Source organism: Hyla sarda, chromosome 7 (genome assembly GCF_029499605.1).
Source record: "Hyla sarda isolate aHylSar1 chromosome 7, aHylSar1.hap1, whole genome shotgun sequence".
Classification (NCBI taxonomy): domain Eukaryota; kingdom Metazoa; phylum Chordata; class Amphibia; order Anura; family Hylidae; genus Hyla; species Hyla sarda.
The window spans coordinates 52663802-52689077 of record NC_079195.1 but is presented as its reverse complement, the minus strand read 5'-3'; the positions used below and the strand labels follow the sequence as shown (position 1 = coordinate 52689077).

The 25276-nt window shown below is 43.0% G+C and overlaps 1 protein-coding gene across 1 annotated transcript in view; it reads right to left on the bottom strand.

The window, feature by feature from the left end:
* Positions 1-23093: 23093 nt before the first annotated feature.
* Positions 23094-25276, bottom strand: part of DPYSL4 (dihydropyrimidinase like 4) — a 66144-nt gene continuing 63961 nt past the window's right edge. The window contains exon 14 of the mRNA XM_056529022.1: positions 23094-24451. Coding sequence (XP_056384997.1) covers positions 24360-24451 — 92 coding nt within the window. The 3' untranslated portion in view covers positions 23094-24359. The remainder of the gene's footprint in view (positions 24452-25276) is intronic.

Sequence of the window (25276 nt, the reverse complement as noted above, 5' to 3'; positions counted from 1 at the left end):
TGTAACGACTTGTAAACAACTTTGGTTGCACAATTTAGATGCCATCCGGCTGTGTAGCCCATGCCTAAATCTCAGTAAATTTCCCATATTTTACAACCCCGAGAAAACCAAAACCACCAAGGGACAAGATCCACTCTGTAAGCCTAACACAAATATATTTATGTAGATTTTTATTCAATTGTTTTGTATTATTTTTTATATTATTTTATTGTATTTTTATTTAAGTTTTTTAAATCATTTTAAAATAATTTGTTTTGTAGATTATTTAACTTTTTTTTTTAGTATGTTGTTTTTCAGATACCAATAAAGCAGGTCATCCCCACCCTAGATTGATGATTTGTAGGAACAGATGCTTCCCAAAAAAAGAGACCTCCTGCTGCAGAAGGCAAAACTATGTGGCCTAGACTGGTGGAAACCCTAATATAGCCTTAACATACTTTTGTAATGACTCCTGCCTATATTGGGAAGCTGTCCACAGAACCCTGGAGACCCCGCCGGGGAACTCCTCATAAATGTACTGCACTTTTACAACTTCATTGTTGACATACATTTAAAGGGGTACTCCGGTGGAAAACTTTGTTTTTTTTAAATCACCTGGTGCCAAAAAGTTAAACAGATTTATAAATTACTTCTATTTTAAAATCTTAATCCTTTCAGTACTTATTAGCAGCTGTATGTTACAGAGGAAATTCTTTTCTTTTTGAATTTCTTTTTTGTATTGTCCACAGTGCTCTCTGCTGACACCTTTGTCCATGTCAGGAACTGTTCAGAGCAGCATAGGTTTGCTATGGGGATTTTCTCCTGCTCTGGACAGTTCCTGACATGGACAGAGGTGTCAGCAGAGAGCACTGCAGACAAGACAAAAAAGAAATTCCAAAAGAAAAGAATTTCCTCTGTAGTATATAGCAGCTAATAAGTACTGGAAGGGTAAAGATTTTTTTTATAGAAGTCATTTACAAATCTGTTTAACTTTCTGGCCCCAATTTATAAAAAAAATTAAAAATATATGTTTTCCACCGGAGTACCCCTTTAATCTTTATTGATAGATGTTCCTGCATATGATCTTCACTTTTAGGTAGCCTGCAAGGCTGTAACTATAGGGCGTGTGGTAGGAGCCTGAAGGGAGGGTTGTGATGTTATTTACATGGGACTGCATGTTGGAGGGAGGGGATTAATGTTTTTACATCCGTACCCCCAACAAACGCTCCCATGTAAATATATTACTACTCCTCCCTTCAGCCTTTTCTAACATACAAGCCTTGTATGTTAGAAAAGTTTGAAGGGAGGGATAGTAATATATTTACTTGGGACTGTTTGTTGGTGGGAGGGATGTTATGGTATTTAGTTTGACTGCATGTTGAATGGAGGGGAGTGATGTTATTTAAATGGTACTGTATGTTGGGGAGCCTGACAAAAGTGATGTTATTTACATGGGACTGTTTGTAAGGTAAAAAGACATGGAGATGGTATTTTCACATGGGTGTATGACCATGAACTGACAGGTGTCACTGTGGGTCATCACACTGATGGCCAGACCAGGACTCGCAACGCAAACGTAGATACAAAAATGTGTGTAAAACCACCTTAACCCCTTAAGGACCAGGCCATTTTACTCCTTAAGGACCCGAGCGTTTTTTGCAAATCCGACCACTGTCACTTTAAACATTAATAACTCTGGAATGCTTTTAGCTATCATTCTGATTCCGAGATTGTTTTTTCGTGACATATCCTACTTTAACTTAGTGGTAAAATTTTATGGTAACTTGCATCCTTTCTTGGTGAAAAATCCCCAAATTTGATGAAAAAAATGAAAATTTAGCATTTTTCTAACTTTGAAGCTCTCTGCTTGTAAGGAAAATGGATATTCAAAATATATATGTTTTGGGTTCACATATACAATATGTCTACTTTATGTTTGCATCATAAAATTTGTGAGTTTTTACTTTTGGAAGACATCAGAGGGCTTCAAAGTTCAGCAGCAATTTTGAAATTTTTCACAAAATTTTCAAACTCACTATTTTTCAGGGACCAGTTCAGTTTTGAAGTGGATTTGAAGGGTCTTCATATTAGAAATACCCCATAAAAGACCCCATTATAAAAACTACACCCCCCCCAAAGTATTCAAAATGACATTCAGTAAGTGTATTAACCCTTTAGATGTTTCACAGGAATAGCAGCAAAGTGAAGGAGACAATTCAAAATCTTCATTTTTTACACTCGCATGTTCTTGTAGACCCAATTTTTGAATTTTTGCAAGGGGTAAAAAGGAGAAAATTTTTACTTGTATTTGAAACCCAATTTCTCTCGAGTAAGCACATACCTCATATGTCTATGTAAAGTGTTCGGCGGGCGCAGTAGAGGGCTCAGAAGGGAAGGAGCGACAAATGATTTTTGGGGGGCATGTCACCTTTAGGAAGCCCCTATGGTGCCAAGACAGCAAAAAAAAAAAAAACACATGGCATACCATTTTGGAAACTAGACCCCCTCAGGGAACGTAACAAGGGGTAAAGTGAGCCTTAATACCCCACAGGTAATTCACGACTTTTGCATATGTAAAAAAAATATATATATTTTTACCTAAAATCCTTGGTTTCCCAAAAATTTTACATTTTTAAAAAGGGTAATAGCAGAAAATACCCCCCAAAATTTGAAGCCCAATTTCTTCCGATTCAGAAAACACCCCATTTGGGGGTGAAAAGTGCTCTGCTGGCGCACTACAGGTCTCAGAAGAGAAGGAGTCACATTTGGCTTTTTGAAAGCAAATTTTGCTCTGGGGGCATGCCACATTTAGGAAGCCCCTATGGTGCCAGAACAGCAAAAAAAAAAAAACACATGGCATACTATTTTGGAAACTAGACCTCTCGGGGAACGTAACAAGGGGTAATGTGAACCTCAATACCCTACAGGTGTTTCGCGACTTTTGTATATGTAAAAAAAAAATATTTTTTTTAACCTAAAATGCTTGTTTTCCCAAAAATGTTACATTGTTAAAAAGGGTAAAAGCAGAAAATACCCCCCAAAATTTGTAACACAATTTCTCCCGAGTAAGGCGATACCCCATATGTGGCCCTAAACTGTTGCCTTGAAATACGACAGGGCTCCAAAGTGAGAGCGCCATGCGCATTTGAGGCCTAAATTAGGGACTTGCATAGGGGTGGACACAGGGGTATTCTACGCCAGTGATTCCCAAACAGGGTGCCTCCAGCTGTTGTAAAACTCCCAGCATGCCTAGACAGTCAGTGGCTATCTGGCAATACTGGGAGTAGTTGTTTTGCAACTGCTGGAGGCTCCGTTTTGGAAACAGTGTCGTACCAGACGTTTTTCATTTTTATTGGGGAGGGGGGCTGTGTAGGGGTATGTGTATATGTAGTGTTTTTCACTTTTTATTTTATTTTGTGTTAGTGTAGTGTAGTGTTTTTAGGGTACAGTCACACAGGCGGGGGTTCACAGTAGTTTCTCGCTGGCAGTTTGAGCTGCGGCAGAAAATTTGCCGCAGCTCAAACTTGCAGCTGGATACTTACTGTAATCCTCCGCCCATGTGAGTGTACCCTGTACGTTCACATTGGGGGGGGGGGGTACATCCAGCTGTTGCAAAACTACAACTCCCAGCATGTACGGTCTATCAGTGCATGCTGGGAGTTGTAGTTTTGCAACAGCTGGAGGCACACTGGTTGTGAAACACCGAGTTTGGTAACAAACTCAGTGTTTTGCAACCAGTGTGCCTTCAGCTGTTGCAAAAGCTACAACCCTCAGCATGTACAGACAGCGGAAGGGCATGCTGGGTCTTGTAGTTATGCAACAGCTGGAGGCATACTACTTTGGCTGGGGATGCTGGGGATTGTAGTTATGCAACAGCTGGAGACACACTGGTTTGCTACTTAACTCAGTGTGCCTTCAGCTGTTGCAAAACTACAACTCTCAGCAGTCCCCGACAGCCAACGGGCATGCTGGGAGTTGTAGTTATGCAACCAGCAGATGCACCCCTACAACTCCCAGCATGCACTTTAGCTGATTGTGCAAGCTGGGAGTTGTAGTTATACAAAAGCTGAAGGTACACTTTTCCATAGAAAAAATGTGCCTCCAGCTGTTGCAAAACTATAAGTCCCAGCATGCCCATAAGGGAATGCTGGAAGTTGTGGTGGTCTGCCGCCTGCTGTTGCATAACTACAGCTCCCAGCATGCCCTTTTTGCATGCTGGGAGCTGTTGCTAAGCAACAGCAGGAGGCTGTCACTCACCTCCTACTGCTGCTCCACGCCGCGCAGGTCAGTCCCGCCGCCGCCGCCGCTCCTGGGGCCCCGAACCAAACAGGGACACCGGGGATCGGGGGTCCCCAGCACCAGGGGTGGTCTTGCCGCACCTGGTCTGAGGAAGTGCGGAAGCACGACACAGCTGTAACCATCACGCTGCTTTTGCTCCCCGGCGTCCTGGCCGGTTACCTGCCTTCACACCGCACTGCTATGCACCTTTTGCTTATGCAATAAAAAGCTTTTGCAAGCCTGAAAAATCCCAGTGAGTGCCGTCTTATACTTTTCACATCCTCTTTGTGTTTCTTACCATTGTACTTATGGACTGAGCACCTAGTTGGATTGGCTTGTGTCAGTATCCACCTGTGTCCTCGTGGTTTACCGCAGTGATCACCGTTGCAGTGCCGGACTGTATTTTGTACATTTTTAATTTACAAATATGTTTAACTTTCTGCCACCAGTTGATTTAAAAGAAAAAAGGTTTTCACTGGAGTACCCCTTTAAGGTAAGTTCACATGTTGCAGCTGTGGGGAGGTAGTGTGCCATGTGGGCAAGAACCCATAGAATTTAAGTGGCAAACTGAGACCTTCCACAAGATCCCACCCTCCTGTGAGGCGGCCAGAGAGATGGGGAGTCATCATCATCCCTGGCCACAGCAGTCCCTACAGAGGCCACATGTAGATACAGAGGTCATATCCGCCACTACATAGGCCATCAGTCCCTACAGAGGCCACATGTAGATACAGAGGTCATATCCGCCACTACATAGGCCATCAGTCCCTACAGAGGTCACATGTAGATACAGAGGTCATATCCGCCACTACATAGGCCATCAGTCCCTACAGAGGTCACATGTAGATACAGAGGTCATATCTGCCCATACAGAGGCCAGATGTATATACAGAGGTCATATGTACATACAGAGGTCATATCAGCCACTACAAAGGCCATCAGTCCCTACAGAGGTCACACGTAGATACAGAGGTCATATTTGCCCACATAGAGGCCAGATGTATATACAGAGGTCATATCAGCCGCTACAAAAACCATCAGTCCCTACAGAGGCCACATGTAGAAACAGAGGTCATATCTACCCATACAGAGGTCACATGTAGATACAGAGATCACATTAGACACTACAAAGGCCATGAGTCCCTACAGAGGCCACATGTAGGTACAGAGCTTATATCTGCCCATACAGAGGCCATATGTATATACAGAGGTAATATTGTCTCCTACAGAGTCCATATGTACATACAGAGGTTGGATCACCCCCTACAGAGTCTATACGTACATATAGAGGTCACATTAGCCCCTATAGAAGCCATATGTACCTACAGAGGTTGTATTATCCCCTACAGAGTCCATATACAGAGGTCATATCATCCCCTACAGAGTCCATATGTACATACAGAGGCAGCTGCTGGTATGACCTCTGCAGGAGACGATGTGACCTCCGTAGAGGCTATGACCTCTATCAGGCCCAGACTGGAGATGGTGTGTGGGGTAATATTTATTTATTTAGTTTAAAAAAAAAAAAAGCCAGCATTTATAAAGCTGTAAAAAAAAAAGCTATGTAAATTGGGTATTATTTGTTGTAAAGACAAATTACCCCCACCCCCACCCCCCAAATAGTTGCAAAACAATTTTTTATTATTATTAATTTTTCTCAATTTAACCCCACAAAAATTTTTTTTTTGGGTTCCACCATACATTATATGATAAAATGAAAGGTGTCATTACAAAGTGATAAAAAAAAAAAAACAATTCGTGCCTCCCCCCCCAAAAAAACAAACAAAAAAAAAAATCTTCATATGACCCCTGAGTTATGGCCTTTTAGAAGGTGAGGAGAGAAAAAAATTGAAAAAATGAAAATTTTCCAGTCTTGAAAGGGTTGAAATCCGTTGCAGATCCACAACATGTGAAGGTACCCTTTCTGCCACCGATAGAATCCAATGCAGCCATCCCAATGCTTGGACACAGGGGACAAGGCAAACTCATATTTTTTGGATCAGTTGATTTGTGGGGAAGGCATCAAGTATCTTTGACGCTCCCATAGACAATTCCAGCAGCATGTGCCAACCACACCGCTCTATTTAGCAGAGAGAGCTGGGTACCTGTTGTCTCACAAAGGTAAAAAAGTCTAAACTGATGAATTATGTGAAATGAAACCTATTTCCAACGTACAAGGATTTCTAAAAATGTCCCATAGGAGAGATATAGACATCCTAACCCCCATGTGCTGCTTTGTTTTCAGAACCTAAAGCCCTTGGTTATGACCCAATATGGTGGTCGCACATGCTCAGTGCAACTGCAAATCCTGGTCTGTCCCAGAAGTACTGGATTAGTCTCTACTGCACATATAAGCAAGGAGGATTGTGGGAAAGTATGGGCTCTGTTGGCAACAGCCCAGGAGACCAGGAAGTGATCAGATCCATGAAGGAGAAGAACCCTCTGGGGATGTATGTTACTTTACGGCACATTGTCCTCTGTTATATATATGTATATGGTACACATCTGATTTCATCACCATTGCTTAGTACAACAAGCCCTTTAACATTAAAACATTTGATGATTTTCAGTTGTTTTTGAGTCATCAAACTGCCATTTTACATGTGTTTTATTGCTCAAAATTTTCCAAGGTATTGTCTGAACATGGCCTGATAGGGACAGCACATTGTTAGGCTTCTTTCATACTGCTGTTAGGACACGGCAGTGTGATGCCCGTCGGGGGATCCGGGGAGAATAGCGGGAGAAAAAATACTGCTTGTGCCGTCTTTTTCTCCCGCTAGTCCCGTCAAAAAACAATGGCGCCCGTCGCCCCCCCCCCCCCCATAATAGCAAATGTCAAAGGTCACACACCCATAAAAAAGAGAGTCTAATGGCCGTTCTTGAGGGGAGCAACATCAGTGTGAAAGAGGCCCTACAGTGTATTAAAATTCACTGCTTTATTGGAGATCTATCATATAAGAGGGTCACCAGCTCTTCCCACTCCTGCCAAACATATCTTGACCAAAATGTTCCCTCCATCGCTCCTCTTTTCTCATACAGACAGGGAGCAAGGAGCCACCCATAGCTGTGAGGGCTCCTCCTGCTCCCTGTGTAGTCTCATGTGGCAGGAAGCAGAAATGGCTTCCTCTCACATTGTCCTGCTGGGGGCAGTCAGAGATGTCTGCTATAAGTTCCCATGGGGAGTGTTTTAGGTGAAGCACCTTCTGAAGAAAAGATCCTGTTGCCAATTCTTACATCCTGTACCTCCCTTCCTGTGTTCAGTAGAGGGAAGAAAATATGTCTGCTCCCATAAATCTGTGACAGGGGGGAGAATGTCTATCTATCTATTCTATTATCTGTCTGTCTGACTATCTATCTATTCTATTCTATTATCTGTCTATCTATTTCATATCTATCTATCTCTCTAAATAGACAGTAAAGCACCACAGCAAGGCAGAACAGATGTGGTGCTCACAGGTAATACGGATTTTGGTCAGAAGTCCTCCATAAAAAAAAAAAAATGTAGAAGCACAGCACACAGATGATACGGTAAAATAAGGGTTTCTTTATTCCTTATTCCACCAGTTCAGTGTATAAATAATGCTATGTTTTGGCAATCTCATGCTGCCATATTCAAGCATACAATAGTGACCCTGCTGCTGTCATATATACATCACAACAGTCAGTACAATTATACCATTAATTCATCACAATTCTTCAATGGTCAGTACATGTGCAAATTCATCATCTTATAGCTTCATACACTGGTATTCAGGGTTAGATTAAGAGCATCATGGGCCTGGTGCTAAAGATTTTGATGGGGCTTTTTATAGAAATATAGAAAATGAACACAAAAGGGCATTGTAAAAATGTATCCCCTTAAGGACAAGAGCCGTAAATATACGGTGCTGCTAAGAGTTACTTAGCGCACAGCGTCGCGCATTTACGGCGCTGCATCCCATGATCACCCCGTGTCCAGACGTGGTAATCGGGCCGGAGTGGCTGCTGTTATCTAACAACAGCCATCCTGGGATATCGCCCAGGGAGGCCACCTCACAATCGAGGCAATTGGTCGGCCGGGACAGGCCGACCGATCACCACCCCTGCGAGGAGGTGCACCCACTCTGCCCTCAGTCCAGGGGGCGAGAGCGGGTGCACTGATGAAAAGGCCAGTGATGGACTCACCAGCAGCAATGGCGGGGACTCTGCGGTGGGGAGAGAAGATCGGGGAGAGGATCCGGGCAGCAGCAGGAGGTGCGTCCTGTGCCTCCTTCTGTTATTTGTGCAACTCCCAGCATGCACAGCCAAAATGCATGCTGGGAGATGTAGTTATGCAACAGCTGAAGGCACACAACTACAATCCCCTGCATGCCCTTTGGCTGTCTGTGCATGCTGGGAGTTGCAGTTATGGAAGAGCTAGTGGCACTTTTTTCGACTAGCTCTTGCATAACTACAACTCCCAGCATGCACGGATAGCCAGAGGGCATGCAGGGAGTTGTAAGTATGTGCCTCCAGCTTTTCCATAACTACAACTGCCAGCATGCCCGAATAGTCAAAAGGCATGCTGGGCGTTGTAGTTATGCAACAGTTGAATGCACATAACAACAACTCCCTGCATGCCCTTTGGCTGTCCGTGCATGCTGGGAGTTAAAGTTCTGCAAGAGCTAGTAAAAAAAAGTGCCACCAGCTGTTGCATAACTACAACTCCCAGCATGTATGGACAGCCAGAGGGCATTCATGGATTGTAGTTAGTTGTATTCAGCTGTTGCATAACTATGACACCCAACATGCCTTTTGACTGTGCATGCATGCTGAGAGTTGCAGTTATGCAACAGCTGGAGCCACACAGGTGGGTTTACAGTAAGTTTCTTGCTCTGAGTTTGAGTTGCAGAAAATCTGCCGTGGCTCAAACTTGTAGCGGGAAACTCATTGTAAACCCAACCGTGTGTACGTACTGTAAAAGCACCAAACACTGCAATACACTACACTAACACAAAATAAAGATTAAAGGGGTACTCCGACGCTAAGACATCTTATCCCCTATCCAAAGGATAGGGGATAAGATGCCTGATCGCGGGGGTCCCGCCGCTGGGGACCCCCGTCATCCTGCATGCAGCACCCTGTTATAATCAGCTGTCACGCCCCTTCCCATAGGCTTGCATTGAGGGGTGGAGCGTGATGTCACACGGGGGTGGGGCTTTCACATCCCAATGCTCCGGCCCCGTGATTGCCAGTTATCAGACCCGGAGCAAACATGCTCTGGGGACTGATTATAACGAGGTGCTGCGTGCAAGATCACGGGGGTCCCCAGCGTCGGGACACCCACAATCAGGCATCTTATCCCATATCATAGGGGATAAGATGCCTTAGCACCAGAGTGCCCCTTTAAAACACTAAATACACTATTACACAGTCGTTCCACCCCCCCCCCCATAAATATTAAAAACAGCTCATATGGCCCTGTTTCATAAATGGAGCCTCCAGCCAGGCATATTGCCTGTGAAGCCAGTTCTGCTGCACAGGGACCCAGCATGTGAGGGGGCCCGCCACTCTTTCCAGGACTGGCCCTACCATTGCTCCCAGATGGCACTTTTCAGGGCCGGCACTTTGCTGACCCTTTTTGGTTTGTGCCTATGTGTTGGGGGGGGGGGCTATGCTACATAATGTGAGTAAATTGCTACCTAATGTGGGCAATCTATGCTACCTGATGTGGGGAATATATGCTACCTAATGTGGGGAAACTATGTTACCTAATGTGGGGAAACTATGCTACCTAATATTGGGAATCTATGCTACCTAATGTGGGCAACCTATGCTACCTAATGTGGGAAATCTATGCTACCTAATGTGGGGAAACTATGCTACCTAATGTGGGGAAACTATGTTACCTAATGTGGGGAAACTATGCTACCTAATATTGGGAATGTATGCTACCTAATGTGGGCAATCTATGCTACCTAATGTTGGAAATCTATGCTACCTAATGTGGGGAAACTATGCTACCTAATATTGAGAATCTATGCTACCTAATGTGAGCAATCTATGCTACCTAATGTGGGCAATATATGCTACCTACTGTGAAGAATCTATGCTACCTAATGTGGAAAATCTATGCTCCCTAATGTGGGGGATCTATGCTCCCTAATGTGGGGAATCTATGCTCCCTAATGTGGGGAAAATCTATGCTAACTAATGTGGGGAAACTGATACCTAATCTGGGGAAACTATGCTACCTAATGTGGGGAAACTGCTACCTAATGTGGGGAAACTGCTGCCTAATGTGGGGAAACTATGCTACCTAATGTGGGGAAACTATGCTACCTAATATTCGTAATCTATGCTACATAATGTGAAGAATCTATGCTACCTAATGTGGGGAAACTGCTGCCTAATGTGGGAAAACTATGCAACCTAACGTGGGGAAACTATGCTACCTGATGTGGGGAAACTATGCTACCTAATGTGGAGAATGTATGCTACCTAATTGGGGAATCTATGCTACCTAATGTGGGGAAACTGCTTCCTAATGTAGGGAATCTATGCTACCTAATGTGGAGAAACTGCTACCCAATGTGAGAAAACTATGCTACCTAATGTGGGGAAACTATGCTACCTAATGTTTGGTAACTGGTACCTAATGTGGGGAAACTATGCTACCTAATGTGGGGAAACATTCTTTGATTTAGTAACCGACCGCTGTAGTTGATAGTCTATATAGTTAGTCGCCCCTCTTCCTGCGAAATATACATTGTTCAGTTCGGGATCAGTTGCCCACTTTAACAATGGCCGCCTGCTGAATATGGAGTGATATGGAGTAGGCGCAAGGAGGTGTGACCATGACTCATGGGGGAGGCTGGTCCCTAGAACACGCATTGAAGGCTGGTCGATGACGCGGATCGACAACTACCGGTTTTACCGGAAGTAGAGGTCCGTGACCTGCGCACTAGCTTTGTATACAAACAAAGTGAACAAAACGAACAAGCAAGCGCGATTGGGTGAGAGATGTGTCTTGCAGCAGTTGAGAGCCGCCCATTATACCGGACATCATGAAGATCTGTGTACAATTGGACTACACTATTGCAAAAGTATGTTAGTATATATGAGAGATTTACACTATGTATTCATTAGATGAAACTGGTAATGTGCACTAATAAATGTATATTGATTGATCACTGTGAGTGATATTTTTGTACTATATGACGTCACTATGTTGTGACAGCTTTGTGACACACCTCCCTCATTTGTATTTGTAATTGAGGGGCCTATAAGTATGCTGTGTTTTCACTTATTATTGAGCTTGAGAAAGGTTCTATTGATGAACCGAAACGTCGCGCCTATTGCAGATGTGTGAATAAAACACCCACACTGGGTTTCACCTAGACTGGAGTGCTGCTCTCTTTGTTCTATTATTGGATTTACGTGGGGTATTAGTCGGACCCTGGAACTGAGCACCCGATTGGATCTGGAATCCTTGGCAATAGCCATGCACGGTACTTCTTCATTGGGACTATTTTAATGTGGGGAAACTATGCTTTCTAATGTGGGGAATCTATGATAACTAATGTAAGGGATTTATGCTACCTAATGTGGGGAATCTATGCTACATAATGTGGAGAAACTGCTATCTAATGTGGGAAAACTGCAACCTAATGTGGGGAAACTCTGTGACCTAATGTGGGGAATATATGATACCTAATGTGGGGAATCTATGCTACCTAATGTGGGGAAACTGCTTCCCATGTGAGAAAACTATGCTAGCTAATGTGGGGAAACTGCTACCTAATGTTGGGAATCTATGCTACCTAACGTGGGGAAACTATGCTACCTAATGTGGGGAAACTATGCTACCTAATATTTGGTAACTGGTACCTAATGTGGGGAAACTATTCTACCTAATGTGGGGAAACTGCTACCTAATGTAGGGAATCTATGCTACCTAATGTGGGGAATCTATGCTACCTAATGTGGGGAAACTATGCTACCTAGTGCGGGGACACTATGCTACCTAATGTGGGGAAACTGTTACGTAATGTGGGGAATCTATGATTCCTAATGTGGGGAATCTATACTACCTGATGTGTGGAATATATGCTACCTAATGTGGGGAAACTGCTTCCTAATGTAGGGAATCTATGCTACCTAATGTGGAGAGACTGCTACCTAATGTGAGAAAACTATGCTACCTAATGTGGGGAAACTATGCTACTTAATGTTGGGAATCTATGCTACCTAACATGGGGAAACTGCTACGTAATGTGGGGAAACTATGCTACCTAATGTTTGGTAACTGGTACCTAATGTGGGGAAACTATGCTACCTAAAGTGGGGTAACTGCTACCTAATGTGGGGAAACTGTGCTACCTAATGTGGTGAAACTATGCTACCTAATGTGGGGGAAACTATGCTACCTAATGTGGGGAATCTATGCTACCTAATGTTGGGAATCTATTATACCTAATGTGGGGAAACTGCTTCCTAATGTAGGGAATCTATGCTACCTAATGTGGAGAAATTGCTACCCAATGTGAGAAAACTATGCTACCTAATGTGGGGAAACTATGCTACCTAATGTTGGGAATCTATAATACCAAATGTGGGGGATCTATGCTACCTTATGTGGGGAAACTGCTACCCAATGTGAGAAAACTATGCTACCTAATGTGGGGAAACTATGCTACCTAATGTGGGGAAACTATGATACCTAATGTGGGGAATCTATACTACCTAATCTGGGGAAACTATGCTACCTAATGTTGGGAATCTATGCTACCTAACGTGGGGAAACTATGCTACCTAACGTGGGGAAACTATGCTACCTAATGTTTGGTAACTGGTACCTAATGTGGTGAAACTATCCTACCTAAAGTGGGGTAGCTGCTACCTAATGTGGGGAAACGATGCTAACTAATGTGGGGAGACTGCTACCTAATGTGGGGAATCTATGCTACCTAATGTGGGGAATCTATGATACCTAATGTGGGGAATCTATGCTACCTATTGTGGGGAATCTATGCTATCTAATGTGGGGAATCTATGCTTCCTAATGTGGGGAAAGCAGGGAGAGCTCTATCTTCCACCGCGGTCCGACCATCCCTGTCACTAGCTGTTTTTGCAAGCGTTAGCTGTGCACTGCAGCTTAACCTCACAAAAACAGCTAGTGACAGGGATGGTGGGACGCACCTGGGTCAGGGTGTCACCCCACCAGAGAATTTTAGTGTAAAAAATAAAAATTTTCATTTCAACGGCCCTCTGTTCCAAAATTGTGTCACACATCTGTGGAGAGTAAATGCTCACTGCATCCCGTATTACATTAGGTGAGGGGTGTTTTTTCCAAAATGGGGTCAAAGGAGAGGGGGTTTCTACTGTTCTGGCACCATGGGAGCTTTGTAAGTGTGACATGGCCCCCTGAAAACTATTCTGGCTAAATTCTCTCTCCAAAAGCCAAATGGCACTTCTTCCCTTCTGAGCCATGTTGTGCCCCCGCATGTCAACATTTGGGGTATTTTCTTACCTGGGAGAAATTGGGCTACAAATTTTGCGAGAGTTTTCTGCTATTATCCCTTGTGAAAATGAAAAATTTAGGGTAACACCAACATGTTAGTGAAAAAAAAACATTTTTTCCATTTTCCACTTTAACAAAAGTTCATCAAACACATGTGAGGTGTTAAGGCTCACTGTTCCCCTTGTTAAGTTCCTTGAGGGGTGTAGTTTCCCAAATAGTGTGCCATGTTTTTTTTTTTTTGTTTTTTTGCTGTTCTCGCAGCATGGGGGCTTTCTAAATGCAACATGCCCCCCAAAAACCATTTCAGCAAAATTCGCTCTCCAGAAGCCCAATGTGGCTCCTTCCCTTCTGAGCCACATATGAGGTATTTCCTTACTCAAGAGAAATTGGGTTAAAAATTTGGGGGGCTTTTTCTCCTTTTACCTCTTGTACAAATGAACAAAATATGACTACAAGAACATGTTAGTGTAAAAAAATGAAGATTTTGAGTTTGCTCCTCCACTTTGCTGCTATTCCTGTGAAACACCTAAAGGGTTACTAAACTTTCTGAATGTCATTTTGAATACTTTGAGCGATGCAGTTTCTATAATGGGGTCATTTATGGAGGATTTCTTACAGAAAGGCCCCTCAATTGCACTTCAAACTGAACTGGTCCCTGAAAAATTCAGATTTCAAACTTTTTGTGAAAATTTGGAAAATTGCTGCCATATTTTGAAACCCTCTAATGTCTTCAAAAAGTTAAAACATGTCAACTTTATGATGCCAACATAAAGTAGACATATTGTATATGTGAATCAATAAATAATTTATTTGGCATGACCATTTTCCTTACAAGTATAAAGTTTAAGTAGAAAGTTTCAAAGTTATAAAAATGCTACATTTTCCAAATATTCATGAAATTTTGCAAATATCTATGAAGTAGAATATGTCACGAAAAAACTATCTTGGACTCAGAATGAAAGTAAAAGCATTGCAGAGTTATTAATGCATAAAGTGACACAGGCCAGATTTGTAAATAATGACTGCATCCAAAATGGGTTGTGTCCTTAAAGGGGTATTTTCACAGTGCAATGTCGGGTTTGTTGGATTTTCCAGGCACACACTGGCACACACTGGCTCTGCGCCAAAATAACCAGACAAAAACTAGTCGGTTTCAGCTTAGTAAATGAGGCCCATTATGTACCAGCTGAATAGTGAGTGTAGCTCTGGACATTACTGGAGGATAAGACATGATGTAACAGCAGAATAGTGATTGTAGCTCTGGACATTACTGGAGGATAAGACATGATGTAACAGCAGAATAGTGAGTGCAGCTCTGGCGGTGACTGAAGGAGAAGACATTATGTACCAGCAGAATAGTGAGTGCAGCGCTGCAAATGACTGGAGGACAAGACAAAATGTGCCAGCAGAATAGTGAGTGCAGCTCTGGAAATGACTGGAGGATAAGACATAATGTGCCAGCAGAGTACTGACACACAAACTCAAACACGTAATCACTACACACTACGGGCTATATACCGTATATACTCGAGTATAAGCCGAGTTTTTCAGCACGATTTTTCGTGCTGAAAACACCCCCCTCGGCTTATACTCGAGTGAACTCTCCACCCGCAGTGGTCTTCAACCTGCGGACCTCCAGAGGTTTCAAAACTACAACTCCCAGCAAGCCCGGGCAGCCATCGGCTGTCCGGGCTTGCTGGGAGTTGTAGTTTTGAAACCTCCGGAGGTCCGCAGGTTGAAGACCACTGCGGCCTTCGACATCATCCAGCCCCCTCTCACTCCCCTTTAGTTCTGTACAGTACTCACCTCCGCTCTGCGCTTGTCCGGTCCTGCAGGGCTGTCCGGAGAGGAGGTGGTCCGGTGGGATAGTGGTTCCGGGCTGCTATCTTCACCGGGGAGGCCTCTTCTAATAGTCACCAGAATAGTCACGTTGCCTTGACAACGACGCAGAGGTACGTTCATTGCCAACGTACTTCTGCGTCATTGTCAAGGCAACGCCTCTATTCCGGGCCGGAAGCGCGGAGAAGAGGCGCCGCCAGTGAAGATAGCAGCCCGGAACCACAATCCCACCGGACCACCTCCTCTCCAGACAGCCCTGCAGGACCGGACCAGCGCCGAGCGGAGGTGAGTACTGTACAGAACTAAAGGGGGGGTGAGAGGGGGCTGGATGATGTCGAAGGCCGCAGTGGTCTTCAACCTGCGGACCTCCAGAGGTTTCAAAACTACAACTCCCAGCAAGCCCGGACAGCCGATGGCTGCCCGGGCTTGCTGGGAGTTGTAGTTTTGAAACCTCTGGAGGTCCGCAGGTTGAAGACCACTGAGGGCGGATGATGAGAAGAGGATGATGAAGGGGGGGTGTGGGATGATGACAAGAGGATGATGAAGGGGGGGGGATGATGAAGGGGGATGTGTGGGATGATGACAAGAGGATGATGAAGGGGGGGGTGTGGGATGATGACAAGGGGATGATGAAGGGGGGTGGGGATGATGACAAGGGGATGATGAAGGGGGGATGTGTGGGATGATGACAAGGGGATGATGAAGGGGGGATGTGTGGGATGATGACAAGGGGATGATGAAGGGGGGATGTGTGGGATGATGACAAGGGGATGATGACAGGTGATGATGATGAGGGTCTGAATGATGACAGGCGGTGATGATGATGAGGATGTTAATGACGGGTCTGGATGATGACAGGGGGGGATGATGTATTTCCCACCCTAGGCTTATACTCGAGTCAATAACTTTTCCTGGGATTTTGGGTTGAAATTAGGGGTCTCGGCTTATACTCGGGTCAGCTTATACTCGAGTATATACGGTATCCTTTATTATGTTTGAAATAAATGTATAACAAGTGCCAGAAAATGGCTACTAGGGTAACAATTAAGGACTGGCCCCTACTATGTGTAAAAAAAAAAAAAAAGCCTTAAATATAAACTCAAATTAAAACAACCCAAATAAAGAAATGGAGCGATTTACACAAAATTACAAAGAAATTCATCTTTATTATAACAAATTGTGACATACAATAAAAATGGTATTAAATCAAGGAGGAATACACAACAAAGGCGGCAGCCTGGGACATATGTACATAATAGGCATAAATAGCCAAATTTATGAAAGAGCAGTGTGGATATATGTGTTATTACAATATAAGGCTGAGTCCAAAAAAACAAAGCCGTGCCTCCCAGGATGCCCCCACTCCAACACGTGTTTCAGTCCAAAGACCTTCGTCCGGGGGTGTCGGCCTCCTGAACAAACATAGGTTTGTATATGCAGTGGGACCAATCTGGGAGCAGGTCCCTGACTTGTGCCTCACCTGGCTGATGGCTGTGTGCGAGCGCACGCTCTGCACCGGAACCAGAACTTCTGGGTCTGCGCATCATGCGGGCATCACATGACAAGTCACGTCATGCATCACATGACAGCGCATTGCCGGGCTGGGGAACGAATGCAGTGCGGGGGCAGGCCAGAACACATGAACACAGGTGGAATGATGGAAGGGAGGATGCTGAGGACATCTAGTGGAGAGCAAGCAAATGACTTATACCAATAAGTTTAGCAAAATATATATCATAAATCAAAGATAATTCATATAGATAAATAAATGATTATTAGAATGCGTAAAAATTTGACTTATTTACAAAATGTGCATGAAATAAGTATATATATATATATATATATATATATATATATATATATATATATATATATATCCATATGTACATGAATTATATAAGTACCGGAAATGATAAATAATAAATAATGAAAATAATAACAATTTATAATATACACACAGGTGAGGAATGAAAATGTGAAAAAAGTGCAAGTGAACCCAGTGATCATGCAAAAATGATATATTATGTGTCATTAATAAAGTGCTGAGGTGCAATAAATAATATAAAAAATGAATGCAATTCATATCATGTACCAAATCTGTGTATAATGTTAAAGTGCTAAATGCTAAAATGTGAAAAATAATATAAGGCAAATGGATGCAGTTCATATCATATACCAGACATATGTGCAAATCAAGATGTGAAAAATAGTAAAAAATTTATGACACAATTGATGTGCAAAAATTATAACACAAAGGGGGATTAAACCTATATATTTGCAAGGAAGCCAACTAGAGAAACAAAATGGTTGGAGGAATATTACAAAAACGGGGAAAAACTCAAAACTTCATTAAGGCCAGCAGGTTGTATGGTATTAAGATGCCAAATCCATCTCACTTCACATTGTGCCAATTGTTTACCAATGTCACCCCCGCGCATGCCTGGTGTAATACTGTCAATCCCTCAGATCCGGAGTAAGGAGGCATCACAGTTCTGAATCTTCTTGAAATACTTGGGTATAGGTTTGAGATCGTCGATTACCTCAGCTGAGCGTGCAAGCTTAATATCCCGTATATGTTCACTTGTCCGCACCTTGAGGGCACGTGTTGTCAAGCCCACATAGATCATGGGACGCGTACGTTGCGTAGTACACTACAGATTTAGTTGAGCTGCATCTGTTCCCCGGCCCGGTCATGCGCTGTCATGTGATGCATCATGTGACTTGTCACATGATGCCCGCATGACGCGCAGACCCGGAAGTTCGGGTTCTGTTGCAGAGCGGGCACTCGTGCACCGCCATCAGCCAGGTTTGGCACAAGTCAGGGACCTGCTCCCAGATTGGTCCCACTGCATATACAAACCTATGTTTGTTCAGGATACCGACACCCCCGGACGAAGGTCTTTGGACTGAAACACGTGTTGGGGTGGGGGCCTACTGGGACGCATGGCATTCAGCAGCAGTGTGGTTAGTATTCACGGGACGGTATTCTGTTTAACTGGCTGGCCTTTGCTTTAACCTTGCACATTGCACTTTGTATAGCTAATATGCAACTCTACATAAAATGTAATATATAGTTGCTGATATTTAATTGCACTTATATTAACAGGTTGCCTGGCTTTGTTTTTTTTGGACTCTATATTGTAATAACACATATATCCACACTGCTCTTTATAAATTTGGCTATTTATGCCTATTATATACATATGTCCCAGGCTGCCGCCTTTGTTGTGTATTCCTCCTTGTTTTAATACCATTTTTATTGTATGTCACAATTTGTTATAATAAAGATCAATTACTTTGTAATTTTGTGTAAATCGCTCCATTTCTTTATTTGGGTTGTTTCAGCAGAATACTGAGTGTAGCTATGGAAGTGACTTGAGAATAAGACGTGATGTAACACCAAAATAATGGTTGCAACTCTGGAGATGACTAGAGGATAAAACATGATGTAACAGCAGAATAGTGAGTGTAGCTATGGAGGTGACTAGAAGATAAGACACGATGTAACAGCAGAATAGTGAATGCAGCTATGGAGGTGACTAGAAGATAAGACACGATGTAACAGCAGAATAGTGAATGCAGCTATGGAGGTGACTAGAAGATAAGACACGATGTAACAGCAGAATAGTGAATGCAGCTATGGAGGTGACTAGAGGATAAGGTACGATGTAACAGCAGAATAGTGAGTGCAACTATGGAGGTGACTAGAGGATTAGACATGATGTAACAGCAGAATAGTGAATGCAGCTATTGAGGTGACTAGAGGATTAGACATGATGTAACAGCAGAATAGTGAGTACAGCTATGGAGGTGACTAGAGGATTAGACATGACGTAACAGCAGAATAGTGAGGGCAGCTATGCAGGTAACTAGAGGATTAGACATGATGTAACAGCAGAAGCAGGAGTGCAGCTCTGGAGGTGACTAGAGGATAAGACATACTTAACCACACAGACATCCTTTATACACACAGCTTACTTTCCTGTATCTTCCTATGCACACTGTTGTAGGACTTGCTAGGTCATGTGACTCCCAGGAAGGTCCTTAACCCCTCTGTTGTATAGCGATGAAGAAAAGATTGCTCTGAAGAAGTGATAGATTCCTCCCTGCACTTGGAGGACATGCTCCCCATACTACGTCCCTGATATGAGGGAGGAGGGTGGTGGCAACAACTGACCAGTGATTTTTTTAACTCGCCCGGGCCCCTAATGGCAGTACTGCCCTGATGGACCTTGAATTTTGCAAAGGGCTGGCCTGGGAGATCTCTCATTGCAGTGCCAGCCCTTTCATGCTCTTAATCAGTGTCTGGGGGTGATGGGCGGCCTATGCGGGCCACTGGGCCTGGAGCTCCACCCCCCCCCTTCCCTGGTTAACCCAGCCCCGCCCCTGTTGTAGTGGTAAGTATTGGCTGCAAACCCCAAGAATAATGAAGGCACATGTTGCTCTATTACGATTTTTAAAATGTGGATAAAACACACAACAAGAGAATGTTTAACAAACTTTATTCATATCAAATACTGTAACAAAAAGTTATACTAACATGCATAGCGTAACAATATAATAAACAATACGTAAGAGTAAATGCTGACAGTGGTAGATATCCAGTCCTGTGTGCTTCACAAAATATATCAGCCGGTAGTAAATAATACAGAAAGTGTAGGTAGAACTAAATCCTTATCAGTACTAGCAAAATAATCAAAAGAAAAAAAAAAAAAAAACATTACCCCAAGGAAAATGACAAATGTATGGCCACAAGTAAAATCTAGACCGCCTATTACTACGTAGTAATGGTCACATACAGTGAATGGGAATGACGTACAGATACTCTCCTCTACTGACTCGGGATGTATCATTCTTAATGGTGACGATGATTGTAATGGTTTTTGAAACTTTTTGTTTTAGAATTTTTTTTTTCTTCACTGTTTAATGAAATTTATATCTGTCCTTTTGTTCAACATATAGAAAAAATAGACCACTAAGGATTCTTAATATAATAGTCCTACTAAAAAAGATATGGATCTTCCACTAAGAATCAAAATTGTTTGTTCTTACAAAATTGACAAAAATTTTTGTTTTCACAGAAGGTTCTTCTTGACTGACTCGTTTTACGCCAGTGCCAGTAGGTACCTCCAGTGTCGATGACTAGTTTCTCCTCGACTTTTATGACATGCCGGCTGGGATTCCACTGATGTGACTCTCATACCTGATCGACATGTTGTTAAAGCGTATCATGGTTTTATTTGATAAAAATTGATGTTTAACGCTTATTTTTTTCCCAATCCAACAAGATTCATTAGTGTTTTTATATCTCCAAGGGTTTGTCAGAAAATAAAGTTAGTAGCTTATCTATATCTGTATAGTTCAGGTCACAGTTGACGCTGGGTGCTGGGTTAGACGCATGCAAGAAAATTGTAGAGCTAACGATATGCTTTTATAGGGTTATAGGTGGAGTGCTTTAAAGGGGTACTCCACTGGAAGAAAAAATTAATAAAATTAAAGGGGTATTCCAGGCAAAAACTTTTTTTATATATATATCAACTGGCTCCGGAAAGTTAAACAGATTTGTAAATTGCTTCTATTAAAAAAATCTTAATCCTTCCAATAGTTATTAGCTTCTGAAGTTTTCTGTCTTACTGCTCAATGATGATGTCACGTCCCGGGAGCTGTGCATGATGGGAGAATATCCCTTGCATGATGGGAAAATATCCCCATAGGAGCTGGACAGCTCTCGGGATGTGAGTCATCAGAAAGCAGTTAGACAGAAAACAGCAACTCAGCTTCAGAAGCTAATAACTATTGGAAGGATTAAGATTTTTTAATAGAAGTCATTTACAAATCTGTTTAACTTTCCGGAGCCAGTTGATGTATAAAAAAAAAGTTTTTGCCTGGAATACCCCTTTAATCAACTGGTGCAAGAAAGTTAAACAGATTTGTAAATTACTTCTATTAAAAAATCTTAATCCTTCCAGTACTTATAAGCTGCTGTTATGATCCACAGGAAGTTCTTTTCTTTTTGAATTTCCTTTCTGTCTGACCACAGTGCTCTCTGCTGACACCTCTGTCCATTTTAGGAACTGTCCAGAGTAGGAGCAAATCCCCATAGAAAACCTCTCCTTCTCTGGACAGTTCCTGACATGGACAGAGGTGTCAGCAGAGAGCACTGTGGTCAGGCAGAAAGGAAATTTAAAAATAAAAGAACTTCCTGTGGATGATAACAGCAGCTGATAAGTACTGGAAGGATTAAGATTTTTTTAATACAAGTAATTTACAAATCTGTTTAACTTTCTGGCACCAGTTGATAATTTTTTTTATTTTTGCCAGGTGAGTACCCTTTTAAGGAACAGCATTTACCTTCCAGAACTGAACTTTGGTTATCACTTACCACCATACAAGCGATGGACTAAATCACTAGTCGGAGTCTTGGTATGTAGTAGTATTCCTGAATTCTTCTTATCTTCAACTTATGTTTTAGCTATATGTCTCACTATACAATACTTTTTTTTTTTTGGCAATATTTAACCATAAAATTACATAATTCAGTGCAATTACTTTAAAGTACACCTGTTGCTTTAAAGGTTGAGGCAGGCATTGTGTGAGCCAATGCAGAAATGAGGTTCGATGTATTTACAGTCAGCCTTTTACCTTATGGTAGTGTTTTCCAGCCATGGTACCTCCGAAGGCTGTCCAGACATGCTGGAAGTTGTAGTTTTGCAACAGCTGGTGGCACACTGGTTGGAAAACACTGTCTTATGAACGAAAGCTACTGCAGATGAAAGCGGGAGATGTTACTTATTGCAACCGGTCTATTCACATATGACCACATTAAGCTCTTAAAGGGGTACTCTGGTGAAAAATATTTTTTTTTAAATCAACTGTTGCCAGAATTAAACAGATTTGTAATTTACTTCTATAAAAAAAAAAATTATCCTTCCAGTACTTATCAGCTGCTGTATGCTCCAGAGGGAGTTGTGTAATTTTTCAGTCTGACCACAGTGTTCTCTGCTGACACCTCTGTCCATGTCAGGAACTGTCCATCCAGATCATGATAGGTTTGCTATGGGGATTTGCTCCTACTCTGGATAGTTCCTGACACTTACAGAAGTGTCAGCAGAGAGCACTGTGGTCAAAAAACTACACAACTTCCTCTGGTGCATACAGCTGCTGATAAGTACTGGAAGGATTAAGATTTTTCAATAGAAGTCATTTACAAATCCCAAACTTTCTGGAACCAGTTGATTTGAGAAAAAAAAAATGTTTCCACCGGAGTACCCCTTTAAGATCCTTTAACTACAACTCACTATACAAGTCTAGCAGGCAGTGATCTGTTCTGTCTGTGACTCCCACAGACCTCAATGGAGACAGCTGTGCACGAGGGTGGACACCTCTCTACTTAAAGGGGTACTCCGCCCCTAGACATCTTATCCCGGGGGTCCCACCTTTAGCGGCTTCCGGAACCGCTGGAGGTCCTCAGGCTGAGTCCATCTCGACCACGAGGACGGAGCATAGTGACACATGTTCTTTCTTTGCGCTGAACAATTTCAGTGGCAGAATTGTCCGCCGATGAAATTCCACAGTGTGAACGGGTTTCGCGGAAGACCCATTCACACTGCTGGTACTGTTCACTGCGCAGAATTCTATGGAATTCTGTGCAAGCGGAATTCCGTGGGAATTAAGCAGTGTGAAAGTACGTTAAAGAGGAAATTCTAACCCCCTATATCTCAATTGCACACCCTAACAGGCAACAGCAACATGGAGGACATTATAGAGCAGTACTGAACAGTGTAACCTGTGAATCCAGCCCTATAATGCAATCTAATATACATTATAACCTCCTGTAGACTTTTGGCAGTCTTTCTGTCTGCCACTGGCTCTCTCCAGCCACAACCCCCTTCTTCCTCCACCCTCCCATTTGCATTAATTTCTTTAGGCAGTATGTAAGCTGATCCCCCATGTAAACTGAGTTAATAATCTTTTTCCTCTCTCTGGATGGAGTTGTTTTTCAGAACAAATAATAAGTTTAGGAGGCTAATAAGAAAAGAAAGAGGCATTCTTCTGCATTACAAAGTTTGTCAAATTCGATTGTGCTATTGATTTATGCAAAGTTTGCTAAAATGCCAGTCACCATTTAAGTTATGTGTAGCAGTTGCAATGAAGTTAGATTTAAAGTAGCTGCCCTAAGTCATGTTAGGAATAAAACAATAGGCTTTGTTCTCAAAAATTCTGTCGTGGCTCACAAACTGACATTCAAAATAACTTCTGATATGTCACAGAAACATGTTAAAAGTTTTGATCAGTTGAGGTCTTAGTGTCGAGACCCTCGCCGATCAGTAGAGCGTAGAACGAGCAAGGAGAAGTGTACGGTCATGTGCTTCACTCCTTGGCCCCCAGCTTCTCTGGACTACAGAAGGTGGATGGGTGTTGCTGTGAACCAGGGAGTTTGCTACCACGCGCTTCTTACTGCTCATTTTACTGTTCAGTGGGGGTCTCAGCACTGAGACCCTGACCGATCTAAACTTTTTTTTTTTCTTTAAACAGGGACGTTTTAAAGAGGACCTGTCAGCTCTCTTGAAATGTCTATTTTATTAACAATTTTTTCCCCTGAAATAAAGAATCGGTCCGGTATCATAACAATACAGTGTGTAGCGCCATCTATAGTATTAAATTACTCCTCAAGTAGACTTCATACACAAGTGCGGATGACCAACAGGAGGGAACTGTGTTTGAAGATATTCAGATTTTTTTTTTCTTTTTCACAAAATGATCATGCCGAATTCTGTGATCTCTATGAAAGTGAGGTTATATTAGAACGACCACCAGGGGGTGCTACAATTTTTTGTGTTGTGCGTCTTGGTAAATGATCATCTGCTTGAGATCCTGCAAGAAAATATTTGAATGGTTAATTCTAGGAGTTGTAATAAAAGTCTTGTTTATATAAATACTTATGTACAGTATGGCCCCGCCATCACATAAAAGGCTATCCGGCAGTGCTGACTGCTTCAGCTGCCACCGGATAGCCGTTTACGGTGCCTCATGTGCTCCGGTGATGATCACTTACCTGTCCTCGGGGCTCCGGCGCGTCCTCTTCGGGATCCTCTGCATCGTCGGCGCTCTCCATCGTCGTCATCACGTCATTGCACACGCCGTCCCATCATCCAATAGTAGCGGCGTGCGTAACTATGTGATGGCGGCGATGGAGAGCGCGGATGCCGGGGAAGCAGAGGCCTTGCCGGAGCGTCGGGGACGCAGCGACAGCGATGGACAGCGACATCCCGGGCAGCAGTGATGAGCGTTGACGGTCCGGAGTGGTGGGGACAGGTGAGTACAACTTCCTCTAACAGTGGTCTACAACCTGCGGACCTCCAGATGTAGCAAAACTACTACACCCAGCATGCCCGGACAGCCAACGGCTGTCCGGGCATGCTGGGTGTTGTAGTTTTGCAACATCTGGAGGTCCGCAGGTTGTAGACCACTGTCCTATACTTTACATTGCACGGATCCCTCAACATGCGATGGTTTCAACAAATGATGGTCCGTTTGGAACAGATTAATATCATATGTTGAGGGACCACTGTAATCCTATCGTATTGTCGCAAATCTTGTCATTCTGTTATCCTTTGTTGACACACAATAGGAAATGAATGCGGAGCTGCACTGGACCCACCAGCAGAGTTAGTATTTCCAGTCTCCCCATTACTCCGT